The sequence below is a fragment of the Chrysemys picta genome, chromosome 7 (genome assembly GCF_011386835.1).
Source record: "Chrysemys picta bellii isolate R12L10 chromosome 7, ASM1138683v2, whole genome shotgun sequence".
In the NCBI taxonomy this organism is placed as follows: Eukaryota; Metazoa; Chordata; order Testudines; family Emydidae; genus Chrysemys; species Chrysemys picta.
In genome coordinates, this window is record NC_088797.1 from 64,656,483 (window position 1) to 64,682,258 (window position 25,776).

Consider the following 25,776-nt stretch of genomic DNA (forward strand, 5'->3'; position numbering starts at 1 on the left):
CGTCAGAAAAGTTTGTGGAGATCTTGGGATTGTGCACAGAAAGAAAACCCAGCAGCTCTTTGCAAAGCTCAAAAATTCTTTCCAATACTCTGTTGCGAGGTACCCAACACACTTCTGTATGAAACAATAATTTGTCATGTCCAGCGCCCATTTCTAAACAAAGCTTTGCAAAAAGGAATTAATTCAAAGGCCAGGACTTAACAAAATTCACAACTGTCACAGCTGCATTTAGCACATCATGTAATTTGGGTTCCATTTTCTTGATGCAGGGGCCTGGCGATGCAACATACAGTGTGTTACAATTACCTGTGTGTTTATGGCTCATATTCTTGCTACAACACCACTTCTATTGCCTGTCATAGCAGCAGCACCATCCATGCAAACAGCAACACAGTTCTCCCAGTTCAGCGATTCAGCTTTCATGAAATCATCCAGTAATTTAATATTTCTTGACCTGTTCAACATCCTCAGCAAAGAAATTGTACCCAAACTAGCCCAGGGCCATTAAACTCTAGAAAGGGGACTTCAGAAAATATGAGCCTAAGCCAAGAAGTAAAAATAGAGTTAGATGGTAAAGTTCACGTGCTTTTTTGAGCCAACCAGGTATCCTTCAAAAATGGAAATGCAACACTAGGAGATTAATAGAAAGGAGCATCACTGGTGACAGGTAAAATATAAGAAGGAAACTAGGAAATTACCAAAGAAATAAAAATAAATAAGAAAATATTTAAATAAATCAGAAGCTGCAAACCTGAGAGAATTGGTGTCTGCTGGATTACCGGAGAATAAAGGCAGGAAATAAGGAGGATAAGGGCATTCCAAAGAAGCTGTGTTACTACTTTTCCTCACTCTTCACCACAGAGAATAGTAGGGAAAAACCTTTCCTGGGCCAGTCTTTTTCTGGTAGTAAAGATGAGGTATTATCAGCGATTGAGGCATCAAAAGAGAAGGTGCTGGAACAAACTGATAAATTAAAGAATAAGAAATCGCTAGGCCCACGTGGTTATACCCCAGAGTCCTGAAGGAGCTTAAGCATGAAGTGGCTGATCTGCTAACACATGTACACAGTCTCTCGTTAAAATCAGTTAATATACTGGGCGCTCTGGGAGTGGCAAATGTTATATGTATCTTTAAAGGCAACACTAGGATTGATGCTGGGAATTACATAGCAATAATTCTTTCTTCTGTTCCACGGACATTCAGTGACCCTGAAAGGTCCCCACATAGCAATGTATACTTTTACTCAATGGAACTCATTGCCACAAGATATTGAGACTGAGCACTTAGTAGGTTCAAAAGTGCACTAAAATTTTATATAGGTAATGAGAACATCCACATTCACATTAGAGAGGATAAAAAAATTAAGAAGAGTCCTTCCCTCTTCAAGGCATGAGCCCAACCACTCATTAATGGGGATTAGGAAGAAACGTCCCCTGTTGGCAATTATACTATAATTTTCCACAACATTGTTTCTTTCACTTTCATCTGATACTAGCCATCCTTGGAGACAGGAAACTGGACTATATTGACTACAGGACTGATGTTATCTGTGTTCCACTGGAAACAATCTCTGTGCTATCTATAAAAAAAATTTCTTCCATCCCCTTTAAAAAATTATATTTATGGAAAATACAGTGATCTAGTCACAAGAGATGACCCTATATTGTGGTGGTGGTAGTAGTTGTATTATTTGACATTTCTAGTCCCTACTTAAGCCATGGAGCCAGATGTTGAATTACTGACTCACCCAAATTTTTTATAATGGAAAGTTGTTATTCTACCTTTTCAATACTCCTCACTTTAAAAGGTCATGTATATTAGTACCCCCAACACCTCAGTATACGATTTTGATTCAGCTTTTAGTTTCCTTATAGCAAAATGCTTCAAATCCCATCTGTTGACTCACAAAATGCACTCAAAGTTGTATTAGAGACTGGAAAATATGGCTAGTTTTGCAAACTAAAGGAAGCAAAATCCTCTCAGCAGAGCTCACCGTACTTCTCTGGGAGTGGTAAATTAGCATGGTTGAGCTGTGGGCTGCTGGATCAAAGACCTTTGCTTCAGCTAGTGGCTGAGACAGGGTCATGTCAGCCCTGGTGGAAACTAAAGATTGCATTCAGGGAGTCTGTTTTTTTCCCAAGTGGTCAGGGTGCTAGAATGCATCACGTGCCTTGAAAACCTTTAAGCTGAGCCACTCATGTCCACAGGCATGGGAAACTGAAGTGGAATCTAGTTCTGGGGCCCACAAGATTGCAGGAAAAAGTTGGCCTCAGTGAATAACAGGAAATACAAGGTTGGGTGGCTGTTCCTCCCAAATAGCTTTAGGGACAAGAAAGGTGGGGGAAGCCAAAAATAAAAAATGTATTTTTTTTCCTCTAGAAAGAATCTAACTACTAAAGTTCAGTAAATTTTAAAATCATTGAGATGAAAGATTTTTAAAATGTTTCTGAGCACCTGTAGCTCACATTGGCTTCAACTGGCATTGTGGGTGTTCAGCTTCTCTAAAAATGGGGCCTCGAGCCTAGTGTAAGTAGCTCAAAGCTCTGCTCAGACAAGCAACTAGAGACAAAAAATGAACTGGATTCTTTAAGTGGAACTTGTCTTGATAGGGTTTGACATCAAACATTTCTTTGAATTCCTTGCTTTCATCTGCAGGCAGAAAACCACGTTACCCATTGTCCAGACTGACCCATAAGAAATTGAATTTTAAAAGTTACTAAAATATATAGTTATTTTGAAACACTTCTGTGAACACTACCGTCAGTTCTGCTGCCTCTAGTGGTTTTTAGCAGCAACACATCCTTTTACTAGCTTAAGCAACGACAAGCAGCTTTACAATAATTCAGCACCTCTAGTGGTTTGCAGCAGCACACCAGATTTCCATTTCTAATATGAAATGAATCCCTGAAACACCCGTAAATTAAAGCTGTAATTCCACCTCGGGGTTCTGGTGACATTGACAAATCACTTGAGCTTTGCTAACATGGTTTATGTCACCAGGGCCCCCGGAATGAAATTACAGCCTGATTCCGTAGCGCTTGGAGAGGTTTCCTTATTATTTAGCCAGTCCCATCTTGAACAGCCCTAATCATGTGTTGCAAAGCCCATGTAATGGCAGTGCACATTGGAAATAGGCACAGTTATATCATTTTCAGCTCAATGTGCTTTCCTAATTTCCTAGATCAAGAGAAAACTCCTTTTTACTGTCCTGCTGTTTTGTCAGAGTAGGTCTGTCTGCCATTTGGAATCCTCTTTGACATTGCCACAGTAACAAATGAAAACAGTGAGAATATTTTGTGACGATCACTGTCATTGTTCCCTGCAATCTCTCCCCTAATGTCTGTCCACTAAATGGAACTGGGAAGAAAAATCATAACAAATGAACAGAAAAAGGTGCAAGATCAATATGTTCTACAGGTTCTCTAACAAATGTTGTAGCTAATCTAATGTGATTTCATTGTATGCTGCATGAAAAGTGCTAGAGTATGAACTGTAACTGCAAATCATTTTTAAGTAACTTAATGCAGCAGTGACAGAATATATGCAGTAACGTTGTAGCCATGTGATAAAAAAAACCTTATACCACTTGCAAGGGCCAACATTCTTGAGATAAAAGCAGTTCCTCATTAAGTGCTGTGAGGTGCCAACTGCTAGCCAAAGCATTTTACTTCTGTCGGTATCAAAGCTGTAGTCCCAAGCTCACACCCGTTGTCATTTTCAAAATCTAATTGATAGCTTTAACACAGAGACAGATTCCAGGAAGAAGTTACCTATAGTTTAAAAACTACAAAGAGAAATCCTTCTTCCGTGTACATGCTTGCAGAATAAACAATTATCTCTCCCCTTTTAATGAAACATAGCATCAGTCTTGCTCAGTGACAGCTACTGTATCAGCCATCAGAACACAATTCATATCGAAGTTAGTACTTGACACAACAGGAATAGTCTGTCCTCCTACGTATCTTCTGTGTGCCTCATTGAATCTTGCTTTAGCTTATCATTTTGAGATACACAGGATTTATTGGATACTGTATATTTTCCTATCTTTTGTTATATTCTTGTTACCACGTGGGCCAAAATAAAGCCAAAGCCCTCATCTTTAATATAGAGGTAAGCCCTGTGGAGAATGCAGGTCCCAGTTTGTGATCCTCCCCCTTAATCTGAATGCCTTTACAAATTACATCTGGCCTTTGAACTGCTGGCAAGTTGCCAAGTGTCCCTCAACTGTGGAAAGATTGGCCTCTTTCTTGTGGCTAATGCAAATGATTCTCTGTAGGTTAACATCCAGATGTAATTTCAGGACAATGTAATATTTTGTATATTTGTACTAGGGCTGTCAAGCAATTAAAAAAATTAATCGTGATTAATCGCTATTTTAAACAATAATAGCATACAATTTATTTAAATATTTTGGATGTTTTTTACATTTTCAAATATATTGATTTAAGTTACAACACAGAATACAAAATGCATAGTGCTCACTTTATATATATTTTTATTACAAATATTTGCACTGTAAAAAAACAAAAGAAATATTATTTTTCAGTTTCCTCATTAGAAGTACTGTAGTGCAATCGCTTGATCATGAAAGTCGAACTTACAAATGTAGACTTACCTACAAAAAAACCTGCATTCAACAATAAAACAGTGTAAAACTTTAGGCCTATAAGTCCACTTAGTCCTACTTCTTGTTCGGTCAACCGCTCGGACAAACAAGTTTGTTTACATTTGCAGAAGATAATGCTGCCCGCTTCTTGTTTACAATGTTACTTGAAAGTGAGAACGGGCATTCTCCTGGCACTGTTATAGCCGGTGTCGCAAGATATTTATGTGCCAGATGTGCTAAAGATTCATATGTCCCTTCCTGCTTCAACCACCATTCCAGGGGACATGCGTCCATGCTGATGACGGGTTCTGCTTGATAACAATCCAAAGCAGTGCAGACTGACATATGTTCATTTTCGTTATCTGAGTCAGATGCCACCAGCAGAAGGTTGATTTTCTTTTTTGGTGGCTCGGGTTCTGTAGTTTCCACATTGGAGCGTTGCTCTTTTAAGCCTTCTGAAAGCACCTCATCCCTCTCAAATTTTGGAAGGCACTTCAGAGTCTTAAACCTTGGGTCGAGTGCTGTAGTTATCTTTAGGAATCTTACATTGGTACCTTCTTTGCGTTTTGTGAAATCTGCAGTGAAAGTGTTCCTAAAATGAACATGTGCTGGGTCATCATCCGAGCCTGCTATAACATGAAATATATGGCAGAATGCAGGTAAAACAGAGCAGGGGACATAAAATTCTCCCCCAAGGAGTTTGGTCACATATTTAATTAATGCATTTTTTTTTTAACAAGCGTCCTCAGCATGGAAGCATGTCCTCTGGAATGGTGGCCGAAGCATCAAGGGGCGTACGAATGTCTAACATATCTGGAACGTAAATACCTTGCAATGCCAGCTACAAAAGTGTCATGCAAATGCCTGTTCTCACTTTCTGGTGACATTGTAAATAAGAAGTGGGGAGCATTATCTTCTGTAAATGTAAACCAACTTGTTTGTCTTAGCGATTGGCTAAACAAGAAGTAGAACCAAGTGGACTTGTAGGCTCTGAAGTTTTATATTGTTTTGTTTTTGTACGCAGTTTTATGTAACAACAAAAAATCTACATTTGTAAGTTGCACTTTCACGACAGAGATTCCACTACAGTACTTGTATGAGGTGAATTGAAAAATACTGTTTCTTTTGCTTATCATTTTTACTGTGCAAATATTTATAAAAATCAAAAGTAATATACACTTCGATTTCAATTATAAGACAGAATATAATATATATGAAAATGTAGAAAAACATCAAAAATATTTAACAAATTTCAAGTGGTATTCTATTGTTTAACAGTGCGATTAAAACTGATTAATCACGATTAATTTTTTTAACTGCGATTAATTTTTTGAGTTAATCCCATGAGTTAACTGCGATTAATCAACAGCACTAATTTGTACATTATTGACATTTTTTTTAAATTGCCCTGAATATGTAAAATATATCAAATATATAAAATACAACAAAGGAAATGTATAAACAGGCTTATGCAGACCCCATAATCCCTTTGAGGGGATGGCTTTAGCACATCATTACTTCAATGGTATAAATGTTGCTCCAAGAAGTTGTTTAACATAAAACCAAAGGGTATGATTGTGCGAAACCAGTGTAAATCAGGAATAACTTCTCTGAAATCAATAGTTTCACCATTGGGGTAAGTGAAAACAGAATGAAATCCAACATTTTTAAAGCTGCTGCCATAGAGTCATAGAAGGGACCACAAGTCCAACCCCCTACTAAGATGCAGGATTTGTTGTGTCTAAACCATCCAAGACAGATGATTATCCAGCCTCCTTTTGAAAAGCTGCAGTGAAGGAGATTTTATGACTTTCCTGGGCAATGTATTCCATTGTCCTACTGTTCTTACAGTTGGGAAGTTTTTCCTAAAATATAATCTCAATGTGCTATGCTGTAGTTTGAACCCATTGTCTCTTGTCCTGCCCTCTGTGGCAAAAGAGAACATTTTTTCTCCATCTTTCAAGTATTTGAAGACTGCTATCATGTCTCCCCTTCATCTCCACTGTTCCAAACTAAATATACCCAAGTCCTTTAGCCTTTGGTTATATGGCTTGGATTCCATCCCTTTGATCTTTTTTGTCACTCGCTTCTGGATCCTGTCCAGTTTCTCTACATCATTTCTATACAGCAGTGACCAAAATTGGACACTGTACTCCAGCTGAGACCTAACCAGCACCAAGTAGAGCAGTACTATCACCTTCTGTGATTTGCATGCTGTGCCTCAGTTAATGCAACCCAAAATTGCATTTGCTTTTTTTTTTCAAGAACATTTCATTGTTGCCTCACGTTGAGATTGTGATCCAACACAGCTCCCAGATCCTTCTCAGCAGTGCTGCTACCAAACAAGTTATCCCCCATTCTGTATCTGTGCATTTGTTTTTTCTTCCCTAAGTGTTGCATCTTACATTTGTATTTGTTGAATTTTATTGTCTATAGTCCAGTTCTCCTATTTATCAAGATCCCTTTGAATTTTAACTTCATCCTCAAAAGTGCTTGCAACCCACCCCCAGCTTTGCATCTTCTGCAAATTTGATCAGTATGGTCTCTATTCCTACAGCCAGGTTATTAATAAAGATGTTAAATAACACTGGACCCAGAACAGATCCCTGTGGGACTCCACTTGAGATGTCCTTCCAATATGACATCATTCCATTAATAGTCTTTGTGGTTGTTTAACCCATTATGTATCTACTTAATGATAGTTCTGCTGAACCCACATTTCTCCATGCTTACTTATGAGAATGTCATGTGGGACTATGTCAAAAGCCATGCTAACGTCCAGGTATATTATGTTCACCACATTCCCCCTATCCACCAAACCAGTTTCTTTGTCAAAGAAGGCAGTCAAGCTGGTTTGGCATGATTTGTTCTTGGCAAATTCATGCCGGCTGCTAGTGATCACCCCTTCATCCTCCAGGTATTTGCAACTGGAATGTTTTATACATTGCTCGGTAGCTTCCAAGATATTGAGATCAGGCTGACTGGTCTACAGTTCCCCGACTCCTCCTTTCCCCCCTTTTTAAAGATGGGCACTACATTAGCCTTACTCCAGTCTTCTGGGACCTCACTTGTCATCTATGAATTTGCAAATATCACCAGTGGCTCTGAGATTTCTTCAACTAATTCCTTCAGTACTCTGGGGTGAATAGCATCAGGCTATTCATTCATCATTTAGAATTCATTCAAATTAGTCAGAAAATCTCTGATGAGCTCTTTACTTATCCCAATCTGCATTCCTTCCCCTTTATTGTCCATGGCTCCGGGCAATCCCTCCTGCACGGAGAATCCAAGAAGCTTGACAAATTTTGTTTTGGCTTGCAGCAGGGTTTTCAAAGGAGTTTAAGGAAGTTAGGTGTGCAAATCTTACTGAAAGTCAATGGAAGTTGGGCACCTAACTCCTTTAAGCTCTTTTGAAAATCCCAGCCTCCACCATTTTCTGTGAGTTCTTAGGATGGTTTAGAAACTGACTGAACCAAAAGTGAAGCTTTCACAAGAAGCCATGGAAATTCCCTCCTCCCAAAGTAATTTCAACATGGTGCATGAATGTGCATCATCTTGAAGAGACCCACACGTCCTCCCTGCTTTTAAAGTGATAGCATTTTGTGTGTGTGCATATACATATATACTGTAGATATAACTAGAGAGTGCTACACAGAATAGCTGTGAGATTACACATCAGAAAGTTCTTTTGGCATGGTCAACAAACAGTAGTTTCAGTGGTTTGTGATTTCTGAGATGAATGAGTTTGTGGCCTTATTCAAAAGTTCCTGTACTTACTATATTTGTATGATATTACAAAGTTATAAACAAAAAACATGTTTTTACTAAAAGTGTAGCGAGCACAACATATCCTTTTGCTTCTTATGTGTTTGTTTCGGTAAGAACCTCACAGCAATGTAGACATACATACAAGAAAAAAAATTCTAGATGTTTGAAATCAAAGTTTCAGAAACTAGGAACAATTCATTGTTGAGTGGCAAAACTGTGACATCGGAGACTACTTAATCACTATACAGTGGCATTTAGTTCATCTGTATATAGCTATTTTAATTGGTTAAAATACCATGGAAAGTGGTCACAGTTTTTTCAATCACGTTTTAAAAAGACTCATTTCATGGATATAATGTCACAGCCATGAAATACAGCCCTCTGATGATACCATAGCCCTAAGATACAACTTTATTTGCCAGCTGGCAGTATGATTGTTGTGATAGCAATTAAATATATATTGATATGTAACATGCAATGGCTTATTTCTATTATAAAATGCAGCTTCGTGAGGAAAGAGGTGAGGGGACATTACTTGTACGTTATTCTGTCTTTCTTTCCAAGTTAAGATAAATGTTCTAGCAGAGATCAGTGCTCATGTTGTCTTCGTTTATACAACATGGGCAGCTAATTGCCTCTGAGCAATCCTGTTGTTGAAATCATAGTAGATGATGTATAAAGTGTTGAAATAAAAATACCCTTTTAATATTATAAGCATTTTGACTGACAACCCATTTTCCACATCTTTAACGCTGCTGTTGTATAAACAGCACACACCAGTATAATAGCTCAGCTGTAGATAGGGCATCAGTCTTCACTTCCTAGGGGATGAGTTGTCAGAACTCTCAACATGTTCATTACTATACTGCTCGTGTGTTCTGATGTCATCCTTAACTCACGAAGATAAATGCCACATCTAAAACGAGGCTATTAGATGCCCCCTCTGTCTCTATAACTGACCTTCCATAAACTAGAATATTGTCAGATTATGCCTTCATAGTGGATTTTTCTCTGTCACTGCTGGAGGTGCACTATTATTCTGATAAATGTTGTAGTCGGCCACCAGTATGCACTTTCCACATTGGAATTGGCACAATTTAGAAATTTGCCATACTGTTTGAACTGCCACCACCTTTTAAAAAATCATAATATAAAAATAAACACATCACTCAGAAAAAACACTGAATATTTCCTATTTACCTCACTGTTTCAGACTGTACAAATTCCTAAATATTAATTATAATTAAAACTAATCAGACGTTTGCAATCATGGAAGCTTTATTTGGAAGTAATACGTTATACTTCATTGGCATATATACACGGCCATGAATATTCTCCAAATGCAATTTTAATACAATCCTATCTGTTTTTCTGACTTACCACCTTTCCACTGGGATCCAGGTATTCAACTCTTTGGTTTTACTGTCTTGTCTGTATTTCATCTTATTAAAATATAGTAAATTAAAAATTGTAATTTCCAATTACACAAAACAACATATGCTTTAGAAAACAATGTAAAGAAATAAGTGCAAGATAAACTAAATGCTAATTCATCTGCTCTCATTTTGAAAGTAACATTTAATTTTTAATGCATTAAAAGGGATATGTGTATGGAATGAAATGCCCCACAGTTCTTGGTTTGGCAGAATTAGGGCCTGATCTGTCAAGGTGCTGAGCATTGTCAGTTCTCATTGATATCAACAGCATTGTAGAACGCTCATTACCTTGCAGAATTGGGCCTTAAAGTACAGACATTATTCTTAATGACTTTCTGGCCAGACTTGATGGGAAATGAAAATTGAATATGTGTTATGTATGTTTAAAAATATTTTGCATTAGAAGTAGATTTTCATAACAAATTATAAGGTTCCAGTTTTTGCTCTGTTAATTCTGGGACACAATGTGACTTAAAGTCTGAAAGCAAATCATCACTGTTTAAAAATATTTTGTCACACCTACTGTCAGGGTAACATTTTATTTTATGTTAATGTGGCATCCATTAGAAAATCATGTAATGATGAAGAAAATGTTGTATGGAAGTTTAGAGAAGTGACTTTAATGAGTTATTATCTCTCACTCAGAATACTGGTAATATTTTTGCACTGTTTTAATGTATTCTGAGTAGAAATACAGGTGCTAGTTGAACTAGATCATCGAGCAGATTCCTCTGGGAGACATGGCAGGATATAGTCCCCTGAGAGATGATGCATAAGATTAAGCTGATATTATATTAGCATAAAATATAAAACATATTGAAGTATAAAATACTTGAAATATATTAGCTATCTCATATCTGATAGGCCCTCTAATGGGGCCTGTATCCTGCCCTAGCACTAAGAGGATTGACTGGATGATCTATGAGGTATTCTGACTACTATAATTTTATATAGTGCATATCACCTCCCCCGGCATTGAAATGCACCCACTTCTCGGGTGGGAATATAGCTAGGGTGAAATCCTGGCACAAATGAAGTTGATAGAAAAACTCCCATTCGCTTCACTGGAACTAGGATTTCACTCCAGAGATGTGCACGTCACTACACAATATTTAAGCACATGGGCACCGATTCTGCAAATATGTGTATGCACATGCTTAGCTTTACTACTGTGGGTAGTGTCATTGAAATCAGTAGAGCTACTCACAATAGCAGAGTTAAGCATATGCAAAAGTGTTTGCAGGATCAGGGCCACAAAGAGTAAAAAATACTGTGTCCAGTTGAGAAGTTGCCTTATCTTGCTTTCCTACTGTACTTAATAAACACTACTGTCATTGACACTTCTTAGTAATTGACAAGAGGCTTTTTCCTGGCCATGTCAATTTAGCATAGTAGTAGTTATTAAAAAAAGAAAGACATTAAATATGGCCCTTTTGAATTCATTGCATAGAAGCTCTATTAATATAGTGCTGTGGTAGAGAATTTCATCCCACAAAAGTCACCCTCCTTGCACAAAGGTTTTATTTTGTTACACTCTGCATGCTTTAATGCCTGGCAATGTATTTGCAAACTGCAGTGTGGCTGACTTATGGTTGCTGTGGGAACTATAACTTTGAATTTCCTGGCTTTTGTGCATGTGAAATCTCAACCATAATGTTACATTCATGCAACCTCTTTGCATTTCATTTCCTCAAGCAGATGATAGGAGCATTATTCCTCCCCCTCCCTTCCAAACAGTGTTTAAAAACTGAACAGAAAGTAGCATATTGCTTCTATTTTGTAATGTTTATAACTTTATCTTTTTTACATGAAATGAACCAAATTCTCTTCTAGTCATTATTTTTATAGAATGCCCATTGCCATGGTATCTGGACCTAGGTGCCACATTTGGGTTATTGAAGCAGATAAATAGCATCTAAAATTTTTCTGAACTGTTAAAAATCCACTTGTCTTCATTCTGATATCTCAAAAATGGTGAAAGAGAACTTTATCCAACTTCCCAGAAATTCACTTGTGTGCTAAGAAAAAGTCAGAGAAATATCAGCTTGGAGATCATTTTTTTTTTTTCAGATAGCCAGAAAAGGTACTTCAGATGAAAGTATCCAAGTTTTAATTTAACTGATGGAGTGCTCAGATTACCTTTTGGAAGCCTGGAGACTGTCAAATTGTTTTCCCTTATCCTGGTTAAGCAGGGCCAGATCCAAATGTGAACTTCTTCAAAGTTCAGAAGGTAGAAAATGAAAGAAAAGTTCGATGGGACAATCACCATTTAGGACTTATCAATATCCTTCCATCACACATTTCTTAGAGGAGATTTTAGGTTCATCTGGTTTTTGTACATTGCAAATTGTAGGGCTGTGAAACCCAGGCAGGGGGATGGTTTCAGAGTCCAAGCTCCAGCCCAAACCTGTACATCTACACAGCTGTGTTTAGTACTGTAGCGTGAGCCCGGGTCTGAAGTTGGAGGCTCTGAGATTTGCTACCATGGTTTTAAAACGCAGTGTACATATACCCTAAGTGGCCAGATTCACTACTGGGTCTCTACACTGGCATAAAAAAGCATAGACCCTAGCAGAGTCCTCTGATTATGGAAACTTTACCAGGAGAGGAGGCTGTGTCAGTGGAAAATGCTGCGTCCTCTCCTCTACCCTGGGTTTCACGTGGGGCTATTGCTAATCACAGAGGTGGGTGGTAATCACTAGGCATGTGCAGGGCAGCCAAGGTATGAACTGATTAAGGGGCTCATGCAAAGCACCTTGAAGTTAATGAAAGGACTCCCATTGACTTCACTGGGCTTTGACTGAGGCCATATGTGCATCCTTTGAACAACCTTCAGCAGCAGAGCTCCTGTAGAGTTCCAGCTGCAGTTTACACTTGCCGGCCGACAGCACAAGCATCAAGGGGGGAGATGATGTGGCAACACTAAAATCCCTGTAGGGCACAAGCATCCTGGCTGGTGCTGAGAAGTACGATTATGCCTCACACCACCAACATTAGTGAACTGCTCAATAAACTTACTGATGGTATTAATAGTACAAACATGCTTAAGAATAAAAAAATAGTTTGCAAACATTAACTGTTTCATTGCTGAGATAACAGAGATGATGTGGGGTTTATTCTGTCCTTTGCTCTTGTAGACTTGTTTCACAGGTATTCTTGTATAGTTTGTTTTAGTTCTTTTTGCTCGAGAGCATAGCTGCACTCAGCACCTTCATTTCAGCAGGAAATGACTATTACAGCAGTGTGAAACCACCCCCATCGCTTACCCACATTCATCTAGTCAATGCAAAGTTGCATTGTTTGTGTGAGTGTCCGTCCATAAATGATTGTGTAAACTCAGGCTGAGGAAAATACACACACAACTGGATGATCCTTAAAGAAATTGAGTGCACTAAATATAAAGGAAACAAGAGGAATGGAGATAGCAAGAACAGCACTGCTACTCTTGAGTGCATACTTGTTTTCAGCTTTCATGCTGGTCATTAGAAAATAAGATGCTTTGTAACAAGGTTTTTTATATAGTCAGTGAAAAGTATTCACCATTGAGCACGTGAAACATTTTATAAACACAGTGAAAATAGACTTCCCAAACCTTTTATTCATGATCTCATGGTTTTGTCATTCTGTGGAAGTAAAAATATTGACATTTACCAGACTGTTTGTTCCAGCTTTCTGATCTCCTGCAGTTTATTTTTATAACAACCTTATTGATGGGCCTCTTACCCAGCTCTCTAGGTTTAACTGAGTTGAGTCGATTTGTTACCAGGGCTTCAAGTAGCTGTTACCGAACAAGCAAGACATCCTAATAAAGCTGTAAACATGTTTACTCAAACGTGGTATTGATTTTACTTGGAGAGGGAGAAGCTAGTGCTTAGCATGGTGTCAGGGTGGATGAATTTAACTGCAGTTTTTCATTGTCATCTGTCATGGTTGTGAAACACTAAGTAAAGCCCCGAGAGGATAATTAGAATTGCTAGAAATTTAGCCCCTAAAATCAGTTAGCCACTTGGGATTTTTGTAGTTTAATTAGTTTTTTATTAAAACTTTCCTCTAGTGCACATGTGTCAAACTCAAGGCCCGCGGGCCACATCCGGCCCGCCATACAATTATATCCGGCCCGCGAAATCGTTTTATATATCTGTTTTTAATGGCCCTGTGATATGACGCCCCAATAACACACACTACAAATCCCATGATGCAGTGCAATTGCCGCCAACGGCAAGCCGCGGTTCAAGTTCGCGGTCTGTTGATGTATACAACGCTAATATCAAATCAAAGCTAGACCCCAACAATGGCCAAGAGAAAAATTGATTCTGAAAACCGAGGCTTTCAAAGCCGGTGGGAGAATGAGTATATGTTTACTGAAATTGCAGGTAAACCAGTGTGTCTCCTTTGCGGGAGTAATATCGCTGTAATGAAGGAGTATAACCTAAGACGGCACTACGAGACGAAACATGAGAACAAATTCAAAAACCTGAGCGCAGGACAGAAGCTACAAAAGGTAGAGGAGTTGAAGAAGAATTTGACATCCCAGCAGACGTTTTTCACCAAAGCAAAATCACAAAGTGAAGCTGCTGTGAAAGGAAGTTTCATTGTGGCCGAAGAGATCGCCAAATCAGGACGGCCGTTTACCGAGGGGGAATTCGTAAAGAATTGTATGATGAAAGTGTGCGATGTCCTTTGTCCAGATAAAACGCGAGCGTTTGCAAATGTAAGCCTCAGCAGAAACACTGTTGCTAATCGGGTTTGTGAGATGGCGACTGATTTGAAAACACAGTTGATTGAAAGAGCAAAAGATTTTGTTGCATACTCCCTTGCCGTGGATGAAACTACTGACGCGACTGACACTGCACAGCTGGCGATATTTATCCGTGGTGTGGATTCCAATTTGTGCGTAACAGAGGAAATACTGGACATTAAATCGATGCACGGGACAACGAAAGGAGAAGACATCTTTGGAAATGTATTTCAAAGTGTAACCGACATGAAACTGCTGTGGGAAAAACTCGTTGGACTTACAACAGATGGCGCACCTGCTATGTGTGGTGAAAAAAATGGACTGGTGGGAAGGATGCGCTCAAAGATGCGGGAGGAGAACTGTGCCGGTGAGTTGACAGTGTATCACTGCATCATACACCAGGAATCGCTGAGTGCTAAAGTCCTAAAAATGGATCATGTGATGAACACTGTAACACAAACCGTCAACTTTATCAGAGCCCACGGTTTAAATCACCGCCAATTCCAGTCTTTTCTGCGGGAAATAGATAGCGAGTTTGGCGATATGCCATATCATACGGAGGTCCGGTGGCTAAGTCGGGGAAAAGTTCTCAAAAGACACTTTGAGCTGCGAGAGGAAATCTGCCAGTTCATGGACAGTAAGGGGAAAGACTGCACAGTTCTGCGGGATGAAAAGTGGAAATGTGAGTTGGCGTTCCTGGCTGACATAACGTCGCATCTTAGCGCTTTAAACCTTCAACTCCAGGGACGGGAGCACATAATAACCGATATGCATGATGCAGTGAAGGCATTTCAAGTGAAGCTGCGCTTATGGGAGACACAAATGCACCAATGCAACTTGTCTCACTTTCCCTGTTGCCAAGTAATACGGAACCAAGAAAGTGCCACAGTTTTCCCAAATGCCACCTTTGCTGAAAAACTCAGCGCGCTGCGCACTGAGTTCGCACGGCGCTTCAGTGACTTTGAGGCACAGAAAAGTAACTTCGAGCTGCTTCGCAACCCATTTGCAGTCGATGTGGAAACCGCACCTGTAGAAATGCAGATGGAGCTGATAGAACTGCAATGTAACGGGACACTGAAGGCAAAGTACGACACTGCGGGGCCAGCACAGTTCACTCGCTTCATTCCTGAAGCGATGCCGCAGCTCCGCCAACATGCGGCTCGAATCCTGTCCATGTTTGGCAGCACATATCTGTGCGAGCAGCTGTTCTCTGTGATGAAAATTAACAAAACATCACACAGGAGTCGCCTCACTGATGAACACCTGCAATCGATCCTGAGAATCTTCACAACACAGAACCTAACCCCAAACATAAACGAACTTGTTGCAAAGAAAAGACTCCAAGTATCAGGCTCTGACTAAATAGGACAAGAAAATGGAATGTTATGATTTGTTATGATTATACTTTTGCTTTAAATTCAATTTTTTATTTATATTTTCAGATTTTTTAATATTCCAGCATGTACAGATTTTGAATGTATTGTATTGACAGGATATTTTTTTATGAAGAGCAAAATATTTTAAGTTGAAATGTATTTATTTTGGAATGATATCCTGTATTTTGGTTCATATTAATGGTTAAAAAACATAAATATTTAGTCTGTTAAATAAATGGTTATACTGTTCGGCCCGCGAGTTTTGAGTTTTGGCCCCCTGTGCAATTGAGTTTGACACCCCTGCTCTAGTGGTATAATCAGAAAGGCACTTCTAGTGTGCTTTTCAGCTACAGTGAGAATTCAAGGTTGTCACTTGTTAGATCCACGTTTTAAACAAATGATTTTGTTGAGAGGGATGAGTAACTTTTTTTCTTTCACTTGTAATTAGCCTAGCACTAGTTTTGTCTTACGCATTGTAACAGTGAGCCAAGCTGCACTGCTAAAATTCCACCTGTGTTGCCTGATCTAATTGATTGTGCATTGATTGATTAAGAATTCCCAATTGATTCCCTCAGATTAACACTCTGAGGTTTGACAGGTTTCAGTTCCAAGATTAGATCCAGAGTTATTAGAGTTAGGGTTAAATTGGAAACCCCAATGCAATTGCAACACACACACTTAGGAAAAAGCTTTTGAATTTGAAATAGTTTTATTAACACAATTAGAAAACACACAAAAGTTCCGAGCCAACCAAGAATGTAACAAGTATGAGAGGGGTAGCCGTGTTACTCTGAATCTGTAAAAAGCAACAGAGGGTCCTGTGGCACCTTTAAGACTAACAGAAGTATTGGAGCATAAGCTTTCGTGGGTGAATGCCCACTTCATCAGACGCAAGTGTAACAGTAATCCAATAGTAATTTTACATTCAGCATCATGTCATACGCATACTCTCACAATTCTTGTGGAGACCTAGGGCAAGGAGACAGGTGGTAGCCCACGAGGTCCTAACCTGGTTCATGAGGTCCAAACCTATTTGTGGCATGCCAAAAGACTCTGGTGATCAAGGTCTTGCTGGTCTAAGCCATGGTTAGCCCAATTGTAGTATCTGATGGCTGCAATGAATATTCATGCGAGCATTTGAGCTCCTTTGCCTGTAACTAACTTCCTCACCGTCATATTATTGGGGTATCCTTATTCTATACGTTAGTATATTAATTACCTTAAACGTATACATCCATTGGTTACTATAGCAATCCTGCAGTTAAGCATTTTCTAATTTTCCTATCCTAAAATACCCAAACTGGTATCAACTGACTTTTTGCAGTTACTTGTCAGCATTTGATACAGACTTCTAGTAGAACTGTTTATTGCAAAATTATATCTTATGACTTAGGATCACTGTTGGTCAATTTATTTATGCTAAGGTTTATAGGCCTAATTTCCTTCTACTAAATGCTTAAGCTAGTATCTTACAGGTTTGTGCCTGTAGGCTTCTTGTATTACTGCCTTATACCTACATCTTACTTTTAGGCTTAAAAGTTAACTTTAAACCTATACTTTAACCCATAGATGATACCTTTAATCAAAAATGTTTCTATTTAGAATAGCCGACCATCAGTTTGATAGATGGGCAGGGCTTCTGGCTTACCCCAATTCTTGGCTGTAATATCCACCATCTGCCACAGAAATAAAAAAGGAGGAGAACCACAGCATGTCTAAGTACAGTTGTTCAGCGACTATGTTGCAGAAACATCTGATGCCAATGTCTTTTACAGAATCTAGGTTGGCTGGCTGATTTCTTGGCACCAGCTTTGCTAACCACCTGATCACAATTGACCAGATTTGTGTTACCATAACATTATCCCACACCAGTAGCACTAAAAGACTTACAGAAAAACACAGTGGTATTAGCTAAAAGATTGTAAATGGTTTGATGCTAGAGTACTACTTCCTTAAAACTACATCCTCCCTAATTGTTTTTGCCATTACTGGCCTGAATGGCTAGTGAAATCATATCAGAATAGATTTGTATTTTAGATTGATTTGGAGGTGGAGAAACGTCTGGGAGGATCAGGATGCAGACTTTTTTTTTTAAGGATCATGTTGCTCTTACTTAGGGTTTGTTAGTCTTCCAGTTGACACATTTGAAAACTGCTTTTTCTGTCTACCTTTTTTTATTTAAAGGAAAAAATTCATTTTGCTTTGGGCATTTTATTAAAGTTTGCACGGTGCAAGGAGGAATAAATGTGACATACTGGTGGGGGAACCCATCTTTTAATAAAAAAAAAAAAAAAAGTATTCTTATAAGAATGGCAGCCCAGGAGCTCCCTGTCAGAGACTCTAAGCCAGTTTCCAGCCAACTTTAGTAATGAACAGTCATTACAATTAATTGTCAAGTTTACAATTTGAAATGAAACGTTTGGCTTTCAGTATAAGCTGGTTTTAAGTGTTGTTAAACCATTACTAAAGCAGAGCAAAACTTTTAAAATCTCCGCTATTGCTGATGTCATTGCACTAGCACTAGACCCTCAGTTAGAGATGTCAGTGGTAATTTTGGAACAAAACCTTTTTAAAATACATTGATTATAGTGACAATTGCTCCTGACACTGTGGGTCTGGAACTTCTGTATAGCTGACCACAGTAAAATTAATGCAGTTTTCCTTTAATGATGCTGAAGTTCAGTTCTGCTCTCAAAAGTAACTAAGTAAAAACAGCTCCTACTCCGAGTCTTTTCAGAGTTGTATTAATAAAGCTGTGAGGGAGTGAACTGGATTTTAGTCCTGCTTGTGATCATCAAGAGTGTGGTTTTCTAGGTTCCAGTCAGTTACACCCATGCAAAACCATTTGATGGCAGTTGGGAGTATGACGTCACAGGTGTCACTGAGGGCATAAATGGTAGACAATAATATTATGCTGGTTCCATTGAGGGCCTAATTTGGCCTGCAGAAGCTTTGTCTGATGACGATGTGCCAGGAGGAAAGAAACCAACTTGACTTTCATATCCCATGTTGAGTCTGCAGGGCTGGCAGTTAGAAAAACTGTCTTAATACTTGTAAAACTGAGTACAGATAGCATGGAAATCATTGAGAGACAATAAAGATAGTATTCAGTGATACCAGAGACACTTTTCAGAGCCAAACTGCATTTTAGCTCCTGGGTAGATAGAAGCCCTGCAATTCTTTTTAGGAAATAAAATTGTGCTGATAATAGCTGTTGATGTTTTCCCATAACCGTTTCCATTGGCTGAGAATTTGTACACGTCTTTGGTTTGTTTTATACCTTATAAGGTACAAAATTCGGATTTTCAAACACCATTTTATTGGACACAATTCCAACTGAGTTGTTGTAATGAATAAGGGCAAGATTGTTGCTTGTTCAACATGTCTGTGTGGGTGTGGTGGGGGGAAGGAGCGGCACAGGGGAAAAGACACCTCTTACTTCCCTGCACGAGCTACCCAGATCACTGGTTATATTATGGGAGGCAGAGCAATCACCATGGATCTGCTATTCCCACCTCCTCCATACACAAACAGAGGTGATAGAGCAGAGGCAGGCAATGAGTGGGGCCTTGACTCTGGTTCTTCCCCCAACACTCTGTTCACCAGAGGTTTGTATTAAAGCATGCTATGTAACCATGTGTTTGGACGCTGGAAAAATACTACTGGCAGCATCATCTGCACAGTGGCGCTGCAACATTTTAAATAGTGGGGGTGCTTACTCCTTACTCCTGTTCGTGCCTCTTCCCTGCCCAAAGCTGAGGCTGAGAGCAGGGCTGTATCTCTGGGGGCGGGGAGGGACCCGGACAGAGGTAAGGGGGACCGGGGCTGTGGCAACAGCGGGGGGGGCGGGCGTGGGGCCAGAAGCAGAGCCCTGTGCAGGGGTCGGCAGCCAGGACCCCACATGCAGGGCCCTGGGAGTGGAGGCACGTGAGCGGGAGGTGGGGCTGGGCGTGGGGCCCCAAGCACTGGGCCAGCGGCCGGGGCCGGTAGCCAGGAAGTGGAGTCCTGGGCGGAGGGCCAGGAGCAGGGCCCCGGGCACAGAGCAAGCAGCTGGGGAGCAGGGCCAGCGGTCGGGACCCGAGCCAGGGAGTGGAGCCCTGGGCATGGGACCAGTGGCCCCCCCTAAAACCTGGGGGTGCTGCAGCATCCGCCGCATCCCTACTTCCTGCACCTATCATCTGCAAAATAAGTCAAAACAATATTTAGACAAAGCTGCATTATATTCCCTAAGGCTGATTTGATAGATTATCCAAGGCCAGATCCTCAGGTCTAGCTAAGCTTCTCTTGATTAAGGAGTTGTGCCACCTTTGCACTGCACTGATCGTGAGGGCAGCCAAGAAACCGGCTCTGCCCCAGCATAAGTTAGAATAGCTGCTTGCGCCTTAGAGGCCAGTCCCATGACCCAGCATCACAGAAGGATAACCATGCCCATTATGCCCATGTGGGACTAAGAGCAAGTGACACATAGTCAGTACATAGGGGATGGAGTGAGGCTGAGGATACGGGCCAAGGCTGGACTCATGCTGGAATGCCCCCCATGCTGGCACTTTTGGGGGGAACTAATGGCGTTCCAGTACTATCACATACTGGAAGTGCGTTCTTGCACTTCTTTTTCTGTAGCACTAGATAGGTCCCACAGTATTTGCAGTACAGAACATTTCACACGGGAGAACCCAAGCCCAGAATTATATTTGAATTTGATTGCCTTTTATTGAGTATACTTAAAAGGCCACTCTGCAGCTAAAGCAGTCTGCCTGACTGAGTTCTTTGTTTTTCTACTAAACCAAGAGTGCTTTCTGGTGTTTCCCTAGGGTCTACTTTGCTAACTGCCTATGTTTAGTATGTGCTATACTTATATGCTTGTGATTTATCTGTTTGCATTATTACTTGATGCGATATTACTTCTGATGCTGCTACAATCTCCTTTGTAAATCCTGTAAAAAATAAATAATTTTTAAAAGAAACTTTCATGATTAGATATTGATCTGGGGCAAACGTTCCACAGCAGATTCTACATGTTAACAAGTAGCAGCTGAACTAGGACCTTGAGTCTGCTCTCACTTACTTCAATGTGAATCAGGAGTAGCTCCATTGAAATCAGTGCAAATAGACTGGTCTAAAACTGTGGTAAGCTGAAAGGCAGTCAGGCCCTAAAGGTAGTTCATATTAAATGATATTTCATTTCTTAAGATCCTTCACATACCTTGATTTCCTTATTTTCATCAATATTCAGAGTATTGACCAGCAACCAAGAGCATGATTTTCTGCTTTATATAAAGCACGTTCTGGACTCATGCTCTTTACAAAGCTGAGAGTTGTCTGTGTTTTTGGAAGCCTGCACAATACATCTCTTAGACTTACTGATTTAGAAATGGACATTCTTAATTGCCTAATTTTACATATGGACATACTCCACTCAAGTTTTAACCACCCAGAAACTCACTAGCAAGCTCATGTCTCCCAGGCAGTTCAGATGTAGTGACTGACATTCTCTGTGGATCCAGGAAGTGTTCCACTAAGAATACAAAAAAGCAGACTATTTTCATCGCGTTATTCAGAAACCATCTGATTTCTACCAGACATGTTTTTTGAATTTCAGAACTATTATCCAAACCTGGTTGCTGGACGGACCCTCCTGCCACCAGTCAGGGGGTATGTCAGCCTCAGACTGCCATGGCTGACGGTGCTCATGGCACAATTCCTCTTCACTTGCTAAGGCTCTCGTCCTTATGTATTGAAGACTTCTGACTCTCACCTATGTTTATGGCCTCAGAATTTGTCAGTGAAGTCATATCTGTGAAACAGTAGCTAACTTACGGCTCAGGTTTCCCTGGAAAAATACTGATTTTAAAACACACCCAGAATCTTTTGTGGTTGTCAAGCTGTCAACCAAAACACCTACTTTCCGGCATCTCACGCATTCCATTGGTAAATCTGTGGTATTTGACCAATTGAACCTGTGGCTTTTATATAAAAAGACCTGCTTTTTTCCATGTCAGTGGAGTTTAGAGATGACGTTGAGGATCAGATAAGCCTTTTTTCACTGTTGGTTATGACGGGGAGAGGTTAGAACCAACTTAGCCATTGACAGAGGTCTTTTTGGCTCATTGGTATTGTCCACGGTTCTTGAGATTTTTTGTGTTTCATGTTTTATGTGATTTTTGTATTATAGATTGATCTCTAAATTACTAACAGGCATTATTACACAAGATAGAATGTTTTTATTGTGTTCTAAAATAGGGTTGAGCATCCCACGAGGAGTAAATATTTAAAGGTGGAATACAGGTTAAATGAAAATAATCTTCCTTTAGGGCTTTAGAGTATTGCAATAAAATGTAGGTAGTTTATTTTAATAGTAACCAAACTGAATATAGAAAACATATAGGGTTCTGTCAAAAGAGAACTAGTGGAATGTGTCATTCTCTTTGAACCAGAATTTCTGATAAGTCGGTAGATGGTAGATTTGAGCTACTTTTATGAGATGTGATTTGAGACTAATCTTGCACTGTCAAAACACAGGGGCAGCCTGAATGTGACATGGGGACTTTAAAGGGTGAAAATGGAGGTCAAGAATAATAGGATGGGAGAAAGCCTTACAGAATCTGTTTGGGCTTTCCTTAATTCTAGACTTGACTGGCTGAGGGTGGTTTTGCTCCTGTGGTTGGATGGGAAAGGGAGAACCCAACCAGTGACATCTGAGATGCGTTTAAAAAAAGGTTAAACTAATTGGTGAGAGTAGAAAATGTTTACCAAATATTGTGGGGTTGGTTCTGATTAATTATTGAATTTATTTCTTCCCATTTCAAGCCCTGTTGAACTCTAGTTTTCAAATTTATTTTCTTTCCTATCTGCAGTAAGTATTGTCAACCTGTTAACCATGGTGTTGCTTTGTGCAGATGCATGTATGCAGATCAAGGACAAGAGTTTCCAAAATGAAGCTGGGATTTTCAAAGGACCTAACTCCCACTGGCGCCTCGCTCTTTCAGGCTCCTTTGAAAAACCCCAGCCAAGGAGATTAAAATTAGGCTTTTGAGTCCACTTAGAGGCACTTAAACAGGTGGACCTGATTTTCAAAAGTGCTGAACTCCTATTTCTTTCAGGTTTTGTAGGCAGTGGTTATGGTAGTTGGTAGCCATTGATAGCTAGATAAGTGTCCTGATTTTTCAAAAGTGCTGACTGGTCAACATTCTGGAAAATGGGGCCACTTATTTAGATGCCTAAGTTCAGACTTCAGAGTTCAATTTAAGGCACCCAGTTTTTAAAATCTTGATTCCTCTTTCCCTAATGAGTAGGGAACAACAGTTGCCATCTGAATCTTCTAATCAATTTAAAATTTCTCATTTGATTTTGCTTTGGATAGTTACATCTATGAATCAAGTTAACATTTATGTTCTTAAGCAGTTTGCTTTCTTAAAAGGAACACATTGTCCAGAGGTAAGTTGATGGGCCTGTAAATGTAGCCGATATGAAAAGCAGAAACTCTCTCCAACATGAAGAGTTGCTTCTACTTTTTGAAATGGGATTAGAGGTACCAGCAGCTCCCTCTGAAAGGGTGTTGTGAGTGTGATCCTTTTTGTTTGAAGTCACTAATAAAAAAACAACCTTGATAGTTATACCATTTGCTTGAAGCCACCAGGTGGAAGCTTTAAATAAAATAAGTAAGACCCCAGTTCAGCAAGTTACTTAAGCATGGGCCTGAGTTTAAATTTAACTTCAGTGGGATTACTAATATGTTTAGAATTAGGCATATGTTAAGTGCTTTGTCAAATTAGGGACTATATGATATACTCAAAATCTAACTCTCTACTTCACTCTCTCTCCATTCTTTTGTTCTGTAGGCTTTCTCTCTCAGCTTGTCTATGACCGACCGCTGACAGAGTGCATCCGAGCTGGACATTATGCAGCCAACGTGATCATAAGGCGTTCTGGTTGTACTTTCCCAGAAAAGCCTGACTTCCACTGAAAGCAATGAATCGGAGGAATCAAGAGAAACTCTTATGTTTATGGGATTGCTGCCTAAATATTTCCTACTTCCCCTTCCTCACCCTCCCAATTTCCTGCATCAAGGCTTCTGTACTTCTGTTCACTTTACGCTATACAAAACATATATTGCTATGGTATTTTCCTATTCATGCCACCATAATGTTTCAGTAGTCTTAATTTAGGGATTACAGTGCTATGTGAAGCTTATTCTCTCATCAACGTGGAAAAGTTGTATTATTTACACAGGTTATAAGAGAAGTCTCATGTAGATGCCACAGCTGATTAACTCTGTTAAAACACTTCTACAGAAACCTCTAGATTGTGTTTCACCATGGCCAAATCCTGCTCATCTTCTTCATGTGTAAAATCAGCAGGCCCAACATTCATCTCACAATGGTGTAAATCAATAATAACTCTTCCTAAATCAATTGTGATTGTCTAGTGTTAAAAGTAGTGTAAGTTTGAAGAGAATCAGGCCCAACATGCAAGATCTGGCCCGGAGGGCTCAGTCCTGCTCCCACTTAAGTTAATAGATGTTTTTCCAGGAATTCAAAGGCCTCATCCAAAGTCCATTTTTAAGTCCATTATTAAGAGTCTTTCCATTGATGTCTGTGGGTTTGGATCAAGCAGTATTTTTGAGCAGGATCTGACCCTTAATTTGTAAATTCCTGTGCATCTATCAGACTGGCCACTCTCTGTGCTTTCGAGGCAGAGACATGATCTCATGATAGGAACTAGCTGTACATTTTATATCTGTCTCCTCAGTGTAAGCTTTTTAAAGGCTGTTTTAAATTAATATACAAACACATCGTGAAAATGAGGTACAGAAATGTTTATGCAGGCTGTCTTGTCAGGATATGCCAAATGGAATCTCTTAAACGCACACTTTTAAACTTGTAATTTACTTTGGATAATTAAACAATATGCCGGATTTTATTTGTATTACAGTATTCAAAAAAGACTGTCTGACACTTGCCTTCATTACTTTGCTATGTAATTTGATACTGATGAATAAAAAATTGTCATATAGTAATTCCCTGGCCTTTTGTTGCCAAGAGCACAGTGAGAGTAATGCAGTGTGCGTCCAACATTCCTGCACAGGCCTTATTAAACCAGGGGCCAGGAAGCAGGTGCTCAACCCACATTATATGATTGAGCTTGAGCTTTTATTTGCAACTTTAAGTGTCCAGGCTGACACTGGGTTCAGTCTCAGGAATGTGCTCAGCATTAAGGAAGGAAGTGGTTGTGCATTTTCTCATCTGTGTAGTGTTCTCACCACAGAAGAGATGAGAAGTTAGTAGCTAAGGTTCAATGAACCACCAAAGGGCGTCACAAACAGATGCAGTCTTGCATTCTCCTGAGCCCAGAGACCTACTCTCCGCGAGCACATGCTGGGGTGCCACACACCGCAGAGAGAGTGGGGAGGAGGCAAGACCATGATCCTGTGCATGGGCCAAAGGAGCTGGCTGGCTGCAGAGGAGAGCAGGCTCCACCTTCAAAACAAATGGTACAGAGGGCACTCACCAGGGAGCTCCAGGAGGCACAGTACTTCCCAAAGCGCCCTGTTCAATCACGTGACTCCACCGTCCCCAGTGAGCCGGTGCCAAATGAGCACAATCTATCCTTTAGGATTTAGTGAGGCTTAAGAAATGGACAGGGTAGAGTGCAGGCTCTCTTCATTTCTGTTAACACAGCTATGTGCATTTATAATAGACACCTTCTGACTTCACAGCTTCTAATCTTCCACTGTTAGCTCAGAAGATTTCACACTTAGGGCTTGTCTACACGTGGCGCTATTCCTAAATAACTCCATGAGGGGACACTCTCATTCTGGAACAAGGGTACCTTGGTGCTGTGTAGCTTAACACA

The 25,776-nt window shown here is 39.9% G+C and overlaps 1 protein-coding gene across 2 annotated transcripts in view; it reads left to right on the top strand.

Moving 5' to 3' along the window:
- Positions 1 to 24,940, top strand: part of ADK (adenosine kinase) — a 552,513-nt gene extending 527,573 nt beyond the window's left edge. For both annotated transcript variants that reach the window (XM_005278746.5, XM_005278747.5), the window contains exon 11: positions 23,763 to 24,940. In XM_005278746.5, the coding sequence (XP_005278803.2) occupies positions 23,763 to 23,887 (125 nt within the window). In that variant the 3' untranslated portion in view covers positions 23,888 to 24,940. The remainder of the gene's footprint in view (positions 1 to 23,762) is intronic.
- Positions 24,941 to 25,776: the final 836 nt, after the last annotated feature.